This window comes from Bos taurus, chromosome 12 (genome assembly GCF_002263795.3).
Source record: "Bos taurus isolate L1 Dominette 01449 registration number 42190680 breed Hereford chromosome 12, ARS-UCD2.0, whole genome shotgun sequence".
NCBI lineage: Eukaryota > Metazoa > Chordata > Mammalia > Artiodactyla > Bovidae > Bos > Bos taurus.
Window position 1 is genome coordinate 72354378 of NC_037339.1, and position 21658 is coordinate 72376035.

General features: G+C 42.0%; 1 protein-coding gene across 1 annotated transcript in view; it reads right to left on the minus strand.

The window, feature by feature from the left end:
* LOC104969875 (ATP-binding cassette sub-family C member 4-like) overlaps window positions 1–21658 on the minus strand; it is a 125903-nt gene that overhangs the window by 87900 nt on the left and 16345 nt on the right. The window contains 1 exon segment of the mRNA XM_059892175.1: window positions 20678–20803. Within this exon segment, the coding sequence (XP_059748158.1) occupies window positions 20678–20803 (126 nt within the window).

The window sequence follows — 21658 nt, forward strand, 5'->3', positions numbered from 1 at the left end:
TAAATAAATAGTTAAAACCCACAGATTATGTGCCTAACAGCAACTCTCAGTGGAGCAGCAGCCCAGACGTTCGCATCCCCCACTAGCAAGCAAGAGCTTAGACAGTGAGGCGCAGGCTGCATTGCCTAGGGTAAGGACTGGGCCTGAATGCCCCAAGGGCAATCTGAGGGAACTAGCTTGAGATAGCAACCCAGACTGTGGGACAGCTATCCCACGAAAAACCCTAACCTAAGACTCCACCAGGCCTACTCACAGAACAAAGGACTGAGCAGAGCTAGCCACAGTGGACCAGCCCATCCCCTGACAGAGACAGGCAGGCAAGGGCAGCCAGAGCCAGAAGCGGGCAATCACGGCCCCAGAGAGGCATCCTATACCAAACTGCAAGCAGAGTTTATTGTCAGCCAAGACTTCTTGGGATTCTGAATGGTCAACATCTGCTGGGAGGGTTGCAGCCAGAGATCAGCTCCCCAGAAGAGATACATGGCACACCTGAGAAGGCAGTCCGTTATACACCCAGAAAACCAAGCAGCTGGGATGGGGGAGGTGATAAGTCACAGCCTTCAACTGGGGGCGACTGCGCTCGCCAAGCACCTGGTCACCTGAGCTGCTCGGACCCAGGATGGGCACAAAATGCAGGCCCAACCAAGTCTGCGCCTTTGTGGAATACCCAAAAACCTGAATCTTAGTGGCTTAGACCTGAGGAGTTCATGCAACCCAGGGCCCACATCACACAATTCCTGGCAGTGCAACCTAGAGCCTGAGCATTGTAGACTGGGAAAGCACACACGCCGGGAGTGGGGGCAAACCCAGTGTGGCTGAATCACTGTGAGCACATGCCAACAGTATTTGTTTGCAGTGTTCCTCCATCCCCACAGCATGACTGAACAAGTGAGCTTAAAAAAAAGTGACCACCACCCCCCTCCCCTGTGTCCACCAGACTTTGCCATAATGAGGATATAAAGGACTGTACCTGGAGGAGATAACTGAATATACATGGATCAGGTGATTCTGCAGGAGCAGGAGTGTGCGTTTCTGTGTGTGGAAAGTGGGGTGAATGAGGGGAGGCAATGCTAGAAGCCCCATGCCTGCTGTGAGGCCTTCTTGGCCCCTTATTCCCTGGCCTTTCCACGCTCCTCACCTGGACTCGTGGATTCTGCTACTCCCTGGTGGTGATTTTCAGTATGGTACTGTTGCCCCTGGAGGTTTCATACAAGCCCAGCCTTGGTTCATCACAAACCTATGAGCAGGTTTCCCAAGATGTGGTTTGCCAGGAGGGAAATCCTGGGAACTGTACACAAGGAGCAGCTCGGCAGTAACTTCAGGAGTCGCTCCTGAACACGGAAGCTCAGGGAGCTCTAGGTCACTGGCTAAGCATGGGTCTGGCACATGCCTGTGACTGGAGCCTTCCTGTGCCTGTGGTTTGAGGAAATTGTTCTTATCAGCCAGTGACAAGTGCCTATGATATCAAGCATCAGGAAGTGTAGAGGTGTAAGGTGACAAGCTTCACAGTAAACAGCAACCACCCTGCTGTATATTCTGCCCTGTATAGCAAAGATTTTTTTTTTTTTTTACTTAATGACCATGTTTACCTGTAACACAAGCCTAGAGGGTGTTAGGATCCCCATCTCACAGACAAGGAAACAAGCCTACAGAGCTTAAGGAAACTGCTCAAGGTCATACAACTCCTAACTGACAGATGCATCCTCTGAGCCCAGGCAGGTGGGACCACACAGTCTGTCCCCACTCCTCCAGTGTCCTGGCAGGACCCTGAGTTCTCTCCTGTCCAAAGATCTGCCCAGCCCTTCAGCCTGACTCCCTGGGTGGGTTCAGGTGGTCCTTCCAGGTGCCCACAGCCCCTTTGCTCCTATTGCCCCTGATTTGGATCCCTCCTTCTGCAGGGCAACCCCACCCACCTACCCACACACCGAGAGCCCCATGGTCAGCAGAAGGACACCCTTGTCCCGTTCTGGCAGCTTCTCCCTGCAGCCAACTCCTGTGGGTGGAGTCAGGCCAGGTTGTGAGGAGAATCATGGGAGAAGCGGGAAGGTGTGACCTGGTGGTCAGCGCCTTCCTCTGATCTGGGACCTCCATCACTTGTAGCAGCTCCCTTCCCTCTCTCTCCCCCATTACACGTGCTCCTATAGCTCTGCTGTGGATCAGAGTCACCAGGGGAGGGGTCAGAATGCAGGTTACTAGGCTCCAGCCCCAAAGATCTAATTCAGGGGGTTACACAAGTGGGGCCTGGGAATTTGAATTTTTAACCAACAACCCAGTCAGTTTTGATGTAAGGGGTCCTCTGAACACATGCTGAGAAACATTTAACAGACCTGCCACTCACATCTGTGAGCCCTTGGTCAAGAGTGCAAATGAAGTCCATACTATATGTTTAAATATTTAAAAGTTATAAATCAATCAAACAAAACTGTCAAGTACACCCACATAACTATTAAAACCTGGTGAACTGGGATTTTGGACACTGAGCTCCAAGCCAGAAGGCAGGACAGCAGAAGGAGGGGCCGCCCCAGCCCCCAGCCCTCCCCCTGCTCTTCCCACCTCTGGCTCTGACCCTCTTTGTGCCCTTAGGAATCTGCTGCTCAAGCAAGAGTGTCCCCAGCCTTCAAGTCCAAGCTTAGGCCACCTCTTTCCACGCATAAACAGCTGTATCTTGACCACCTATTGGGCTGGAACATGGACACCAGGAAGGAGGCACTGGGGTTGGGAGGAGGGATGCTAGGGTCCAGGTGCTCAGAGCACCGCCTAGAGGGGGAGGGGCTCCAGATGGCCACACCCCCTGGTCCTCTCTGGCTGCCTGCACCTGGGGGAGGGTGCAACCACAGGATGACGTGAGCAGGGCCTTTAAACCAGCACTTCTCAAACTGTACTGTGAGGAGGACTCACCTGGGATCTGGAGATTCTGATTCAGTGGATCTGGGGTAGAGACAAGATTCCATGTTCTAACGGCTCCCCAGGCCAGCCGATGCTGTTGTTCCACAGGTCACACTTAGAATAGCAGAACTCTGGGCCAGGGTGGACAGAGTTTTCCTGTAAAGGACCAGGAAGTACATTCCCAGGCTTTGACGGCCTTATGGTTTCTGCTCAGAAAAACATCTACTTCTGCTTCATTGATTAGGCTAAAGCCTTTGACTCTGCAGATCACAACAAACTGGAAAATTTAAAGAGACAGGAATCCCAGACCACTTTACCTGTCTCCTGAGAAACCTGTACGCAGGTGGAGAAGCAGCAGTTAGAACTGGACATGGAACAACTGGCTGGGTCAAAATTGGGAATGGAGTATGACCTGCATATTGTCACCCTGCTTATTTAACTTATATGAAAAAGAATGTATGTATATGTATAACTGAATCACTGTTGTAGAGCAGAAATTAACATAACATTATAAATCAATGATACTTAAATTTTTAAAGAAACAAGAAAAAAAGCCAAGGGTGTCAGTAGGTTCACTATTAATAATATTTACTCTGGTTACTTGCTTAGCCAGGTGTTTGCCAGATATTTCTACTTGGAAATATAATTCTTTCCTAAAGAATTAATCTGAGAAGATAATTGGAGTCCATGAAAATGGTGTCTCCTCCAACCCCCGACATTTCACTGTACATTCAGATAACGATGAATTTTGTCTGAATTATTTATGACAAGGATGGCTGCTACTTTTCCGTCAATTTGTCTACATTTGTGAATTGACCTTCTACTTCAAAAAAGGGCTTTCCCTTCCTACTATTTTCTGTCTTATAGAAATTAGTATAAACTCATGGATTTAAAAAATTTTTAGTGTTGTAAAATGTAGGGTTTAAAAGCCGTCGGTTCTCTGTTTACCATTATTTACTTATGACATTTCTAATATGAGATAAACTCCATCTCAGAGACTCATTTTGCATCTGGGTAGTCTGCAAAATTTAATTTTAAAAATGTTTTTCATGTAATGTCCTCCAGAATTAAATACGATAAGCTTTTGGATCAAACAGTGTTTTGGAATACCCAAGGCTTCCACCTACTGGGATGGATACTTGTGAGCATGGTTGCTGAGTGAAAGAGTGAAATTAGTCAGAACCATACAATGTGAACTTCTTGTAGAATATTCCTAGTGTGTTTAAGTCTTAACCTTGTTTCTTCTTAAAACACACACACGCACACAAAAATTCACATAATCCTAGTTTGACTCCTAAGACAAGTCAGATGGGCATGGAGTACAGATGGAGGTCTCACAGGGCTGGGGCATGCAATTTATACTAGTAATGTTATTTTTTAGGTCTAAATTCAAATAAATATATATTTCTCCCTGTTTTCAACCCTCATTGCTGTTTTAGTTTTTTAAAAAAAGAAACACTTTACTTAGAACATTAGATTTAAAAAACAAAAACTCAGTTAATCCATATTCTTTCTGCTTTTAAAGGAAAATTAATAGCTTACACTTAAAACCTTGTATTTTATAAATCTCCGAAAGTTTAAAAGTGTTCTGTTCTGCTTCCAGGGACCTTCTTCAACCTTAGGACCATGCTGTTGATTCAAGAATAGAATTGGTAAAAATACATGAACAGTATTGTTTTTAGACTTGAAACAAACACTTTACACTTAAACAGAAATTTTCTTATTTCTAACTTTTTAATGCTATTAAAAATGTGATCATGCAGTCTACAGCCTTGTCTAACTCAATGAAATGAAGCCATGCCATGTGGGGCCACTCAAGACGGATGGGTCATGGTGGAGAGGTCTGACAGAATGTGATCCACTGGAGAAGGGAATGGCAAACCACTTCAGTATTCTTGCCTTGAGAACCCCATGAACAGTATGAAAAGGCAAAATGACAGGATACTGAAAGAGCAACTCCTCAGGTTGGTAGGTGCCCAATATGCTACTGGAAATTAGTGGAGAAATAACTCCAGAAAGAATGAAGGGATGGAGTTAAAGCAAAAACAACACCCAGTTGTAGATGGACTGGTGATAGAAGCAAGGTCCAATGCTGTAAAGAGCAATATTGCATAGGAACCTGGAATGTTAGGCCCATGAATTAAGGCAAATTGGAAGTGGTCAAAAAGGAGACAGCAAGAGTGAACATCAACATTGTAGGAATCAGTGAGCTAAGATGGACTAGAACGGGTGAATTTAACTCAGATGACCATTATATCTACTACTGCGGGCAGGAATCCCTTAGAAGAAATGGAGTAGCCCTCATAGTCAACAAAAGAGTCCAAAATGCAGTACTTGGATGCAATCGCAAAAACAACAGAATGATCTCTGTTCATTTCCAAGGCAAACATTCAATATCACGGTAATCTAAGTCTATGCCCCAACCAGTAACACTGAAGAAGCTGAAGTTGAACGGTTTTATGAAGACCTGTAAGACCTTTTAGAACTAACACCCAAAAAAGATGTCCTTTTCATTATAGGGGACTGGAATGCAAAAGTAGGAAGTCAAGAAACACCTGGAATAAGTAACAGGCAGATTTGGCCTTGGAGTGGAAGAATGAAGCAGGGCAAAGTGTAATAGAGTTTTGCCAAGAGACTGCATTGTTCATAGCAAACACCCTCTTCCAACAACACAAGAGAAGACTCTACACATGGACATCAGCAGATGGTCAACATGGAAATCAGATTGATTATATTCTTTGCAGCCAAAGATGGAGGAGCTCTATACAGTCAGCAAAAACAAGACCAGGAGCGGACTGTGGCTCAGATCGCGAACTCCTTATTGCCAAATTCAGACTTAAATTGAAGAAAGTGGGGAGAACCACTAGATCATTCAGGTATGACTTAAATCAAATCCCTTATGACTATAGAGTGGAAGTGAGAAATAGATTTAAGGGACTAGAACTGATAGAGTGCCTGATGAACTATGGATGCAGGTTTGTGACATTGTACAGGAGATAGGAATCAAAACCAACCCAAAGAAAAAGAAATGCAAAAAAGCAAAATGGATGTCTCAGGAGGCCTTACAAATAGCTATGAAGAGAAGAGAAGTGAAAAGCAAAGGATAAAAGGAAAGATATACCCATTTGAATGTCAAATTCCAAAGAATAGCAAGGAGAGATAAGAAAGCCTTCTTCAGCGATCAATGCAAAGAAATAGAGGAAAACAATAGAATGGGAAAGACTAGAGATCTCTTCAAGAAAATTAGAGATACCAAGGGAACATTTCATGCAAAGATGGCTGCAATAAAGAATAGAAACGTATGGAACTAACAAAAACAGAAGATATTAAAAAGAGGTGGCAAGAATACACAGAAGAACTATACAAAATAGATCTTCACGACCCAGATAATCACAATGGTGTAATCACTAACAGTCACCTAGAGCCAGATATCCTAGAATGTAAAGTCAAGTGAGCCTTAGGAAGCATCACTATGAACAAAACTAGTGGACATGATGGAATTCCAGCTGAGCTATTTCAAATCCTAAAAGACAATGCTGTTGTGTCAGCAAATTTGGAAAACTCAGCAGTGGCCACAGGACTGGAAAAGGTCAGTTTTCATTCCAATCCTAAAGAAAGGCAATGCCAAAGAATGCTCAAACTACCACACACTTGCACTCATCTCACAAGCTAGGAAAGTAATGCTCAAAATTCTCCAAGCCAGGCTTCAGCAATATGTGAACTGTGAACTTCCAGATGTTCAAGCTGGTTTTAGAAAAGGCAGAGGAACCAGAAATAAAATTGCCTACATCCTCTGGATCATCGAAAAAGCAAGAGAGTTCCAGAAATACAAACAAACAAACAAACAAAAAATCTATTTCTGCTTTATTGACTATGCCAAAGCCTTTGACTGTGTGGATCACAATAAACTGTGGAAAATTCTAAAGGAGATGGGAATACCAGACCACATGACCTGCCTTTTGAGAAACCTGTATTTAGGTCAGGAAGCAACAGTTAGAACTGGACACGGAACAACAGACTGGTTCCAAATAAGAAAAGGAGTGCGTCAAGGCTGTATATTGTCACCCTGCTTATTTAACTTATATGCAAAGTACATCATGAGAAACGCTGGGCTGGAGGAAGCACAAGCTGGAATCAAGATTGCTGGGAGAAATATCAATAACCTCACATAGACAGATGACACCATCCTTATGGCAGAAAGTGAAGAAGAACTAAAGAGCCTCTTGATGAAAGTGAAAAATTTGGCTTAAAACTCAACATTCAGAAAGCTAAGATCGTGGCATCCAGTCCTATCACTTCATGGCAAATAGATGGGGAAACAGTGCAAACAGTGGCTGACTTTATTTTGGGGGGCTCCAAAATCACTGCAGATGGTGATTGCAGCCATGAAATTAAAAGACGCTTACTCCTTGGAAGGAAAATTATGACCAAGCCAGACAGCATATTAAAAAGCAGAGCCATTACTTTGTCAACAAAGGTCCATCTAGTCAAGTCTATGGTTTTTCCAGTAGTCATGTATGGATGTGAGAGTTAGACTATAAAGAAGGCTGAGCACCGAAGAATTGATGCTTTTGAACTGTGGTGTTGGAGAACACTCTTGAGAGTCCCTTGGACTGCAAAGAGATCCAACCAGTCCATCCTAAAGAAGATCAGTCCGGGGTGTTCACTGGAAGGATTGATGATGAAGCTGAAACTCCAATGTGTTGGCCACTTGATGCAAAGAGATGATTCATTTGCAAAGACCCTGATGCTGGAAAAGATTGAAGGCAGGAGAAGGAGGGGACGACAGAGGATGAGATGGTTGGATGGCATCATCAACTCAATGGATATGTGTTTGAGTAAATTCCAGGAGTTGGTGATGGACTGGGAAGCCTGACGTGCTGCAGATCATGGGGTTGCAAAGAAATGGACACAACTCTGACTGAACTGAACTGAAATGAAAATATTGATAATGTATTGTAGCACCTTTTGAAAGCCTGTGTGCTCTAATTTTAAGTTAAATATGATGGTAAGAATTAATAAAGAGTGTAGTGCTAGAGAGGGTAGTAATGATTGACAGCTCATCATATATACAGCATTGTTCAAAAGCACTGAACATATCTAGCATTGTTTCTTACCTGTCTGGTATTAAATATCAATTTTATCTCTTTTACATTTTCAGCACATTGAGACCTAATCAATGACCCACTGTGCATGGCTAGTGTGCAGCTCAGCCATGTGCCCCTCCACCCCATAGTGCAACCCTCACACTGGTCCCCAGGGTGTTCAGGATCCCACCCATTCTGAGGGTGGATGTCACAGCAATACAGATGGTTTTGAGTTTCTAGCTTTCTTGAAATTCCTGTACTTACTTCTAATCAGGCTACAAACAGGTCATGGACTGGTAGTAGTGCACAGTCCTCACTATGAGTATCACTGTCATAGTTAATCTTTGCAGCAGCCTTCTGAGAATCAAGAAGGCTATCCCCACCTTACCTTTCAGACAAAGACCCTGAAGCACAGTGGGCTTCCGAACCTTAACAGCCCACATTCACCAGGTAGCAGAACTTGTATCCAAACCCAGTCAGTGCCCAGAGGAGCCAGTATTTGCCCCTGACTCCAGAGCTTGTGCTCCTCCCTGTGTGCTTGTGCCATTTTAACCACAGGTGGAGGAAGAACAGTTTGGTTTAGGCCATCAGATGAGGACCTACTCAAGTACACCCTCTACATTCCACAAACCTCCTTCATCCACACCCATCCTGTTCTCCTCTCCTGGTGATAAGAATCTCCAAGGTCAGTGATTACACCCGGTGTCTTTGGATGCTCTTAGTCCATCCATCATCCCAACCAAAGCAATGGTTCAACAGCAGGAACTGTATTCATTTTCCAGACAAAGAAGCTGAGATTCAGAGGTTGAGATGCTTACCCAAGCATGTAACTAAGACTGCGTGGCTGTAGGATGTCCACAGCCTATTTTGTCAAGGATGGTGCCATTCTAATATCCTGGCACCTTGGCTGGTTACTGCTTTCCCACACCCACACTGTTGCTGCTGCTGCTAAGTCGCTTCAGTCATATCTGACTCTGTGCGACCCCATAGATGGCAGCCCACCAGGCTCTCCGTCAGTGAGTAGTAAAGGACAGATCAGTGTGACTGACTCCAAAACCAGGGCTTTCTGTTATCCCAGGCTACCTCTTAGTATCTCAAAGTTGTAAAGTTGAGAAGGAAGGTTTGCTCTCAGTCATCATTTGTTCATTCCACAAACATTTACTGAGCACCCTCTGTGCACAGACACTCTGCTGAAAGCCATAATCAGTGAACAGGGCACAGTTTCAAGTCTTTTTCTCACTTAGTTTAGTGAGAAAAAGACCATGTGTGAACACTCACACTCAGAGCAGGCTACATGCACAACAGAAAGAACAGACCCTTGTTTAAAAATAAGGTCTCTCAAGATGGTGACACAGGACACTAACCTAGTATGGTTCAGTTTAACACGAGAGGTGCTCAGGGTAACACACAAATCCGAGTTACCTAGGATGGTGACTGATGTTAATGTGACTTCCTAGAAGAGGTGACACCTGGGCTGACCCAGGAGAATGAGGATATCTCCCCTACATGGACCTTCTCCTCTATTTTTTAGACCAGAGGGTATTCAGGAGAATCACTGAGTCATCATTTTGACTTAAACATCAGTCATCAAGAGTCTCCCCCACCGTACACCCTCATCACCTACCTCTGGAGCTGTGATACATGCCCAGGGGAGACACGGAGATGTGCTGTCCGGACCTCCCTTCAGGGACTCATTGTCCAGCAGCTGTAAGTGCTGCCAGTGGGCAATTTTAAACCACCAACCCCTCTGGGGGCAGCCTACATGCAATGATCCATCCGGGTAGAGGTATAGAGGCCTGGTCATTGGATGTGTCAGGACAACCCTGAGGGGCCATCTTCATTCCAGACCCCCATGGGCTCAGCTCAGGTCATCTGGACAGTGATTCAGCTTGATCCTTCCCTCTGCCTTACCCTGTTTCTTCCCTCCTGATTCCACAGTTTTGACCCCAAGGGCACCCCTGATACACATCCCAGCACTAAACTCCATCCGAGTGTGCATCCCAGAGAACCAGCCTGCAACACGTATCAGAAAACATTCCAGTATTTGGGGAGGATTTTTATTGAAAATTACTGGTTACACATGTATTTATAACATTTAAAAAAAAACCCAATAAAACACAAAATGGTAGAAATAAGGACCTTTTGTGTTAATGTGGTTACCTATGGTTTAAAATTCACAATCTAATGTTGTCTGACCAAATGAAATTAAGTTATATGTTAATAACAAAAGAAAACTATATGTTGAACCATATGAAACTGCCACTTTATCACTTATAAAAAAGACTGAATGTTAGCAGTTCCACATGGCTGAATCTAATTAAAAATATCCATTCGAATTTGAAATTTAGAGACCAGTATATTTATGAATAACTCATGGGTAAAAGATATAGTTAATGAATTAAATTAGGAATTAGAAAATACATAATACTATGGCTATCAGCGGTGTTGAGTACCAAAACTTGCAGGTAGCCCCTAAAGTGGATCTTAGGGGAAAAGTCAGCTTTATATATTTATATTAGAAAAATAATGATGTTAATAATCTCTTTTCAATTTAAGAATTTAGAGGGAAAACCTCAAAGCTAAGGAAAAGTTGAAGGAAAGAATGATATGATGAACTGGGGAAAAAAGAGAACATCAATCAAGCAGAAAGTTGATTCTTTGAAAACAGGAAAAAGTTATGCAAGATTATTTATAAAAAGAAGGTTAAAAGAAAATTAGAAAGCCAAAAGAACACAGTTAGAGGTGCTGCAGATATGAAACATATACGATATTGTGAATAAATTTATGCCAGTCAAGAAAAACTCACAGGAAATAACTTATCAAAATGACTCTGTGAAATAACACACTGAATAGGAAAAAATATAATTACCAAAAGTTACCCAGACAATGTGGTTACACAACACTGTGAATGTGATTAATGCCACTGGATTATGTGACTAAAAATGGTTATATGGTAAATTTTATGTTATATATACTTTACCACCATTTGTAATGTTAAAAAAAACAAAAACAAAAACAAAAACAAAAACCTAAAATCCTCTATCTAGAAGACAGTCTAGTACATTCTGTCCTTCATTAGCAAATCCCTTAGAAGGGCTCCTATTTTGAGAAAGCATATTTTCTCTTCCTTCTCTTTTAGAACATATAACATATTTAACCCTATATCTTTTTTTGTTGTTGTTGTTGTTACTTAAACTAGGCTTAAACCAGGTCTTCCCTGGTGGCTCAAAGGGTAAAGGTCTACCTGCAATGCAGAAGACCTGGGGTCGATCCTTGGGTCGGGAAGATTCCCTGGAGGCGGGCATGGCAACCCACTCCAGTATTCTTGCCTGGAGAATCCCATGGACAGAGGAGCCTGGTGGGCTACAGTTCACGGGGTCGCAAAGAGTCAGACACGACTGAGGACTTCACTTTCACTTTCTTTCTTTCACTTAAACTATAGTATATTGTATGTTTTCTTATCAGTTTTCTCTATAGTATTTTAACCAGAGGTCTTTTGGTGAAAAAATGGATCCTAGTCATGTTAAAGGAAGTGGTGACACAAAACAGCAACTTCACAGTCTTCAAGTAAACAGAATCCCTGATATAACTGGAAAGTAATATGTAATTCTGGAAACAGTTAAAAAAAAAAAAACAAAAAACACCTGTGACAACTTTGTCTCAAATCTTAGAAAATGAGTTTGTCTCTGGAGTCTCTCAAGACACAAAACCTGGGAAACGGCTATTATTGGTGGCCTGCACCTCTGATTTGGATAAGAAAGAAAGTAATATAACATTTAAGTAAACATAATAAATCCTTTTTTAAGAGCTTGAAATCATTGAGTGAAGTTGGAGAACTCACATTTTATAATGTGTAAATATTTGTTGCTGGTGTAAAACAAGTAGAATATAGTTTATGTAGTGCAAAACTTTTGGAAAAAAGCCTTTGGAATAGACATGAACTCATGGTAGAATCACAGTGTTGACTCAAATATTATGAAGGCTGAGGGCTGTCCACTGGAAACATGTATAACCACATGGTCACTTTGAGTAATATTTTGCTATCTCCTTTTGAAGTACACCTGAGGGAGAAAAAGACAAAAACAACATGTTTAAAAGTTTTAAAGTGCTCCTCCTAAGGCAACACATTTCTAGGTTTCCTTCTAAATGTGAAGCAATCATATTACTATTGGAGACACAGTTTTAGAAAACCAGGGCTGTATTAATCCTATGGAGGAAGCAGTCCCATTAAAACCCCCAGTGGGTCTGGACGTAATGCCAAATAACCTGTAGATCTCCTAGATTTCTGATCATTCTGATTCACAGGTATGATTTTGATTAGCAAAATCATTTTATTCCCTGAAATAAATTAAAAACAGGGTAACAAAGAGGTAGGAAATCTAGCATCTGAACAGGGTTTGTCATTTTCACACATAAAAGGAGCACAACAAATTTGGATGTTAGTGTCAGGTTGTTGTCTTTATATTTTATAAACTCTGATTGACAGGCACTAAAACACTGGCATCTATGTATGAAATATCCTGGTGTTTAGTTTGTGCGGCAAAGCAGTTATAGGACCTCTAGAGATGTGATCTGTGGATAGTGGGTGCCAAGACTGAAAAGAGAATCAAAAGTGCTAACAAAGACTCAACCAAGAGACTTCTCTAAAATGTAAGATGATACCCAATAATAGGACAGATCTGTGCCAGACCTTTGGCAATGGCACCCAACTCCAGTACTGTTGCCTGGAAAATCCCATGGATGGAGGGCCTGGTAGGCTGCAGTCCATGGGGTCGCTAAGAGTCAGACACGACTGAGCGACTTCACTTTTACTCTTCACTTTCACGCATTGGAGAAGGAAATGGCAACCCACTCCAGTGTTCTTGCCTGGAGGATCCCAGGGACGGGGGAGCCTGGTGGGCTGCCGTCTATGCGGTCGCACAGAGTCTGACAGGACTGAAATGACTTAGCGGTGCCAGACCTTTGAGCTCTTGAATTCTACCAAATTCTAGCTGAACTGGAAGAGATACAGGTCTTCTCAGTGTATACTCAGAACACAGAGGAAATGAAGTGCTGTCAAGTTCCACAATCAGATTTTAGCAGCTATATTGTATCTCAGTTCTTTACAGATGCACATAACAAAATAAAATAATGTCAGGGCTTGTGAAGCCTTATTTCTAAACATGTTTGGCCAAAAAAACTACTTCAAGTGTAACTCTTTATCTTCAAAGAAGAATGTGAAAGTTTCATTTGAGTCTTTAAAACAGAATATGTATCGTCTATCAGAGGCTGACTCGTTTCACAAACTGGGTTGCTTCAGTTCAGTTCAGTTTAGTTGCTCAGTCATGTCCGACTCATATGATCCCAGATCTCTTTTATAAATCCTGACCGCAAGTGCATTTTGGGGTGCTGTAAACAAAGTTATCATGAGATGGAATGAACTTCACACATGAAACAAAAAAGCACTAGGACACCCACCTTCATAGTAAGTGCACTTTCTTACTCTCTTGTTGTTAACATAATCTGCTCTGCACATGAAATGCTATATATTTAAATGTCACTTAAGGAGAAAAATAAACCCTCCAAGAACGCTTGGGCCCACTGGCTGAAATCTGAGGCTATTTCCGTTGTAATGGAATTTAAAAATAAAGCCTTTTGTGGGAGTTGGGCGTGGGGGGGTGTTGGTTAATTGCATATCATCACCCTCCTCCAGTTTATTAAGCTAGACATATTTTGTAATTATAGATTTATGTACTCTTTTGGTGAAACTAAAAACAGTTAAAGGAACAAAGGAAAATTAATTTCATTTTCTACTGCTTAATATTCTTTCTAAAATCATCTGGTTCCTTTCTCCATAAGCCTTCTCAATACAATTTTTTTTTATAAAGAAAATATTATTTTTAGCAACTTTTAACTGAAAAGGACTTTGGTTCATGGTCTGAAATACCTGAACTGAATACTGCAAAGGATCTTCAGCAGTTGGGGACCCCTGATTTACAGTCTCTAAAGCAACCTAGAAGAACTATGGGTTTTTTGTTTTATTATTGGGAGGCAAGGTTTCTACCTACAGCCTTTTACAAAATGACCCCAGTTTTATACCGTAAAGTGCTCTATATTCTCCAAGCACTTAAGCATATGCTGTCTCATCTGATCCCTGTGATAAGTGTGAAGAAGCCAGCAGGGCTGTAATCTTGCTCTACACACAGGTGAGAACCTGAGGCTCAGAGACCTTGGGGGACACAAGGCTACATGGATGCTGAGTGCCTCTTCCATCTATTCAAATGGGTCCAGGCTCCTGGAGCTAGGATATGATAATTTTATAACTGCTGGGCTGTATTAGGTGATGTCATGAATAGACAAAATGACACCTCTGTTACACCCTGGGAACAAAGAAACTTCAAAAAACCTCAACCAGATCTGCTTCATCACAGAACAGAATGGATGATAGGTATTTATTCTTGGAGCTGAACTGTGTCCCTTCTGAAAGACTGTTGCTGAATCATGAAAGACACTGCGATTCTTGGCATCCAGAGGAGAAGAATTCAATCTGGGGCTAGTGACAAGGCTTAATCATTCAGAGCTTTTGTGTAATAAAGTTTTATTAAAGTATAAAAAAATAAAAGAGATAGAGAAAGCTTCTGATATAGACATCAGAAGGGGGCAGAAAGAGTGCCCCCTGCTAGTCTTTAGGTGGATGTTATATAGCTACTAGTAGTAGCAGTGTTAGTCAGTCAGTTGTGTCTGACTAATTGCGACCACATGGACTATGGCTTGCCAGGCTCCTCTGTCCATGGGATTCTCCAGGCAAGAATACTGGACTGGATTGCCATTCCCTTTTCAGAGGATCTTTCCAACCCAGGGATCTAACCCAGGTCTCCTGCATTGCAGGCAGATTCTTTTTTTTTTTTTTTTTTTCTAATTTTATTTTATTTTTAAACTTTACATAATTGTATTAGTTTTGCCAAATATCAAAATGAATCCGCCACAGGTATACATGTGTTCCCCATCCCGAACCCTCCTCCCTCCCCCCTCCCCATACCATCCCTCTGGGCCGTCCCAGTGCACCAGCCCCAAGCATCCAGCATCGTGCATCGAACCTGGACTGGCAACTCGTTTCCTACATGATATTTTACATGTTTCATTGCCATTCTCCCAAATCTTCCTACCCTCTCCCTCTCCCACAGAGTCCATAAGACCGTTCTATACATCAGTGTCTCCCTTGCTGTCTCGTATTTCCAGTTTTTTAAGGAATTGCAGGCAGATTCTTTACCATCTGAGCTACAGGGAAGATCCATATAGCTACTAGCAGTCTGCTAATTAGAGAAAGGAAATGTCTCAGAACTCAGAGACTTGCACCAGGCCCCTCACAAACAACGTGCATTTTGAGGTAACATTGGCACAAGGTGAGTTGTCCCTGGCCATAAAATGATTGACATGAATCTTGAAGAAAGGCAGGTTTCTAAGCAAATACAGTCTCATTGACATAGCTTATGAGAACATTTGCATGAGTAAAACGTACTGGTTTGTCATGTCAATTCTGAGTCTTAGGGGGAACCCACTTGAAGACAGAGTCTAGGGTAAATACACAGTTCATTTGCATAGTTTAAGACAAACATTTCCATAAGAAAAATGCTTTGGTTAGCTCAAGGTTTGAGAAAGTTAAGTTCAGGTGGAACCAGGTATCCTTATGGCAACACAGAATTTTAAAAGAAACCTCTTTTTAAATTTGTATCAGTTCAGTTCAGTCCCTCAGTCCTATCCTACTCTTTGCGTCCCCATGGACTACAGTATGCCAGGGTTCCCTGTCTACCACCAACTCCCAAAGCTTATTCAAACTCATGCCCATTGAGTCACTGATGTCATCCAACCATCTTATCCTCTGCCATCCCCTTCTCCTCCTGCCTTCAATAATTCCCAGCATCAGGGCCTTTTCAAATGGGTCAGTTCTTTGCATCAGGAGGCCAAAATATTGGAGTTTCACCTTCAGCATCAGTCCTTCCAATGAATATTCAGGACTGATTTCCTTTAGGATTGACTGGTTTGTTCTCCTTGCTGTCCAAGAGACTATCGAGAGTCTTCTCCAACACCACAGTTCAAAAGCATCAATTCTTCAGTGCTCAGCTTTCTTTATTTTCCATCTCTCACATCCATAAATGATTACTGGAAAAATCATAGCTTTGACTAGATGGACCTTTGTTGTCAAAGCAATGTCTTTGCTTTTTAATGTGCTGTCTAGGTTGGTCAAAACTTTTCTTCCAAGGAGCAAGTGTCTTTTAATTTCATGGCTGCAGTGACCATCTACAGTGATTTTGGAGCCCCCAAAAATAAAGCCTATCATTGTTTCCACTGTTTCCCCATCTATTTGCCATGAAGTGATGGGACAAGATGCCATGATCTTAGTTTTCTGAATGTTGAGCTTTAAGCCAACTTTTTAGCTCTCCTCTTTCACTTTCATCAAGAGGCTCTTTAGTTCTTCACTTTCTGCCATAAGGCTGGTGTTATCTGCATATCTGAAGTTATTGATATTTCTTCCAGCAATCTTGATCCCAGCTTGTGCTTTATCCAGCCCAGCGTTTTTCACGACGTATTCTGCATATAACTTAAATAAGCAGGGTGGCAATATAAAGCTTTGATGTACTCCTTTCCCGATTTGGAACCAGCCTGTTGTTTCATGTCCAGTTTTTACTGCTGCTTCCTGACCTAAATATAGATTTCTCAGGAGGCAGATAAGGTAGTCTGGTATTCCCATCACTTGAAGGATTTTCCAAAGTTTGTTGTAATCCACAGAGTCTAAGGCTTTGGCATAGTCAATAAAAGCAGAAGTAGATGTTTTTCTGGAACTTTCTTGCTTTTTTGATGATCCAGCGGATGTTGGCAATTTGAAATCTGGTTCCTATGCCTTTTCTAAATCCAGCTGCTTAAACATCTGGGAGTTCACGGTTCACATACTGTTGAAGCCCAGCTTGGAGAATTCTGAGCATTACTTTGCTAGCCTGTGAGATGAGTGCTATTGTGCGGTAGTTAGACCATTCTTTGGCATTGCCTTTCTTTGAGATTGGAATGAAAACTGACCTTTTCCAGTCCTGTGGCCACTGCTGAGTTTTCCAAATTTGCTGGCATATTGCGTGCAGCACTTTCACAGCATCATCTTTTAGGATTTGAATTAGCTCAACTGGAATTCTATCACCTCCACTAGCTTTGTTCATAGTGATGTTTCCTAAGGCCCACTTGACTTTACATTCTAGGATATCTGGCTTTAGGTGAGTGATCACACCATCGTGATTATCTTGGTGTTGAATATCTTTTTTGTATAGTTCTTCTGTGTATTCTTGTCACCTCTTCTTAATATCTCTGCTTCTGTTAGGTCCATACCATTTCTGTCCTTTATTGAGCCCATCTTTGCATGAAATATTCCCTTGGTATCTCTAATTTTCTTGAAGAGATCTCTAGTCTTTCCCATTCTATTGTTTTCCTCTATTTCTTTGCACTGATCACTGAGGAAGGCTTTCTTATCTCTCCTTTCTATTCTTTGGAACTCTGCATTCAAATGGGTATATCTTGCCTTTTTCCCTTTGCCTTTAGCTTCTCTTTTCTCAGCTATTTGTAAGGCCTCCTCAGACACCCATTTTACCTTTTTGCATTTCTTTTTCTGTGGATATAAATTTGTATATAGAAGGGGAAAAATATATCACTAGTAGTTTGTTTCCTCCTGCAGCTTAAGAGAGAGATAAAAAAATGTCTGACACTTGCAATCTACTCCCTCCATTTGGAGCCCCCTGGTCTTCTTGCCTGTTACCCTCTCACTTCCAATTTTACATGTTGAAGTCCTAAACCCCCCAGTACCACAGAATTTGACTGTATTTGGAGACAGCATCTTTAAAGAGGCAATAAAGTTAAAATGAAATCATACAAGTGGGTCCTAATCTAACAGACTGGAGTTTTCATAAGAAGAGACCAGGACACAGGCTCACAGAGAAGGAAGAGCATGTGAGGTCACAGATAGAAGATGGTGTCTACAAGGCAAGAAGCGAGACCCCAGAGGAAATCAACCCTGCTGACACCTTGACCTCTGACTTCCAACCTCCAGGGCTGTGAGGATATAAGTTTCTGCTCTTTAAGTCACCTACTCTTTGGTCTTTGTATGACAGCCCTAGCAAACTACTGCCCCCTTTAGCTTTATGTATCTAAAAGGGACTTTCTCTATTTCATGGATCATCCAAAAGGGTCAATCAGACAGTGATAAGCTCACCTGAGCTACAAGTTCAACAAACTGTGATGTGGAAGCATCTTCTCCCAGATATTGGGTTTTCTTTTCAGATGAATGAATTCTATTGTATTAGTGAAAACCTTATAACTTAGGCTAATGCTCCCCATGTTATAGCTCTGAACAATGCATTGATATCTGATGCTTGCACATTCAAAAAACTGATAATCTGACAGTTTATACTCCTAAGATGATGCAGAGTATGCAGAAGTAATGTCAAGATGGGATGAGAATTAAGAAATGTATTTCTTTCTATAGAGGTGACCTGAGCCAGTAGCAGGACTGAAATCCAAGAGTGAGGTTCTGTCACCTTGTGAACTTCCGTGACTGGCCCGACCTTGGCTACCATGTGACAGGAGAAGTGTTCTCAGGCTCAACACAGAACCCAGTACCTAGGACAGCACCCAGCCTCCCAGCAATTCCTGCTCTGTGCTCCCTGGACCAGCTCAGTGACCTTCAGTGATCTCTGAACGCACTCTCTTTATCCATGACATGGGATAAAATGGACCATCAGGAGAGTAAATGAAATCATACATGTGAGAACTGTATAAAATAAATTATGAAGAACTACACAAATGTAACTTGCCATCAATATTGTTAGAGTAGGTGCAGGATTACTAGGCCAGGAATCACAAGATTTCTAAGTCTATGACCTATGTCTGCTTCAGTGTGTATGTTACACTTGATTTAAAATATTTACTGAAAGAACAAATTTATAATTCTGTGTCTGCTGCACTAGCTTAACACCAGTTATATACATAGGGCCACCTTCCTTCTAAAGCACCTTAGTTTCCTCACCTGAACAAAGAGAGGGTTGAATCCTATTATCTTATTATCTGAACCAATCTAAAATTGTGTTCTATTTCTCATTACTCAATGTCATGATAATATAGTTTTAAAATGAAGACTTTGACATACAGGTGGGAACACCTCTTTTTGATGTGAGATGTCTAAGGTCAAAAGAGCAAAAGAGTTTGGGGGATTCCCGGCTCTCTAGGCCTCAGGAGGGATGGTCTGACTGGGAGACACTCTAGTGGATAAAAGCACTCTGTGAATTTCAGGCATGAAAAAAAAAAAATACAGAGTTCCTTGTTCAGCTTCTCAACATTTGCACACAATGTAAGTACTTATGAAAAGTTGAGAATACAGACTTCCTTTTCACTAAACCTAAGCATGAACTCTAGCTCTGCCAACCCTTCAGCCAGCTCTGGGACCCAGGAAGTCTACCCGATGAGCAGTGGAAGGTCCTGCTTTGCAATTTTCTCATTTCTACAGAGGATTGAGAGGAGACAGTGATGAACTCAGGCCACATTTTAGATAAATCTTTCATATACAAGTACTTAAGATACTGGGGCATGTTTTCTTTAAGATATTTTAAATATTACACAAATAACAAATAATCTTATTCTGTTTATAAGTGAAAATCTGGGAAAGGCATAAAAGTATGAAGAAGGGGACATACAAAGATAATTTATCACCCAGAGATAAATTTTCGATGGGGAAGTCACATCCCACCCTGAGCCATGCATGTTAAGGGACAAGAACACCAGACCTTCCTTCCCTCCCTCTGTCTTCCCATCGACCACAATCTCACTCCCACCTTGTCCCAGAAAGAATTACAGACGGCTGCATGACAATGGCTAAGCCTCTTAAACCAGACCTTGGTTACCAGTACACCTCTGTTATGAAGATACCACATGACCTGAATGTTACTCACTGAGCCCCTTCCTCACACTACATACAGTGCTTAGTGCCTCACACACCTCATCTCTGAGAAAGTGCTGTAAACCTTCAGGCACCATTCAGACTACAGTGTGAAGGTGTTGTGAGTTCTTGATTTGTCCTGATGACAATTTCATCTTCTAGAATACAGAGGAAGCATGGGGGGCAAATGAACCTAATTCTAAACAACAAAGAATTAGGGAGAAAGTGATAATTTCAGGTAAGAGTTTTCTTTACAGATTACAAAACAGAAGAGACCTACACCTTTCTCTGGAAGATCTTCCTAGAAGCAAAATATTTCAAGATTTTTCCCCTTAAACTCTCAAATTTCCTGGATATTCCTCAACAGAACTTGTATCACAAATGTGCTGAACACCAATCAGAATGAATGTAAAGGTCTTCAAAATGAGGGTGTTCAGTGCTCTATGAAAATCTCAACTCAGATTCCAAACATGTGGAAAGTCGAATCCCAAATCTCTGTCTCAGGCACAGGTGTGTGCACACAGAAGGGTTCACACGTTCCGACCCCACCCCCAGCACTGCTGCAGATTCTCAGCAGACCTGCCTTCCACCTGCCACATGTTGTTAAGACCCAGTCGTGAAACTTCCTCTCTGGTGGCTTCTAATTGAAAAGAGCACAGAGTACTTATTCCCAGATCCTTGGTGGAGATCTTGTGAACAGTGAACCCTGGAGGCGAATTTTAATTACAGCTCCCCGCAGCAGGCTCACCTATATTGCCCTTTTGGTGAGGACAGCAGCCTCCGCCTCGCCCAGTTGTTGCACCATCTTGTAAAATAAGCTGTTTCTATCTCGCAGCAAATTATGTGTCCGATTATATTCTTTCTCTGTCCCTGAATCCAAAACCTGTTAACAGCAGAAAGAAACCCATTAGCACACAGTATACCCCAGTAACATAACTCAGACAATATTTCAAAAGGGGGCAGGTCAGGGAGAATTTGGGTGGTAGGACTGATATTTAAATGATTTGATTACTCTGTTTTACTAGGTAGCAAAGGCCCAGCCCGACCTTTCATTATTATATGGTTATAGGAAAGGAAGAAAATGAACATTTTAGAATATGATTACTGGAACTGAACAGTCTGTAGTAATTTATATTCTGCCCAGGGAATTTGGGGTTGTTATCATTAGTTAGTGCTTTTAGCTCTCAGACTCTGAGCTTTGAGGGCTATTTATACAGATATACAGAGTTGAGAAATGTCTTGATTCAAGAAAAGCAGACTGCATTTATCTAAAAAGTAGGTTGACATCATACAAATCACATGGCAATGTCCTAACAACAAGTTAATCTCAAGTTGATTTGACAATTTGAGCAATATTTTGGGGGGAAAAAGTAAATGCTTCCAGAATTTCTTTAGTGTCCTGGATAACGTCAGCCCCTACTGGATGGACTAAATGTGAGGCTGAAACTCCATTACTTTGGCCACCTAATGGGAAGAGCTGACTCACTGCAAAAGACCCTGATGCTGGGAAAGACTGAAGGCAGGAGGACAAGGGGACAACAGAGGATGAGATGGTTGGATGGCATCAGCAATTCAATGGACATGAGTTTGAGCAAATTCCAGTAAGTAGTGAAGGACAGGGAAGTCTGGAATGCTGCAGTCCATGGGGGTGCAAACAGTCGGAAACTGACAGACTGAGCGACTGAACAACACGAGGGGCAGAACCCCTTGTCCAAGAGGTTAAGATGCTTCTTGACGT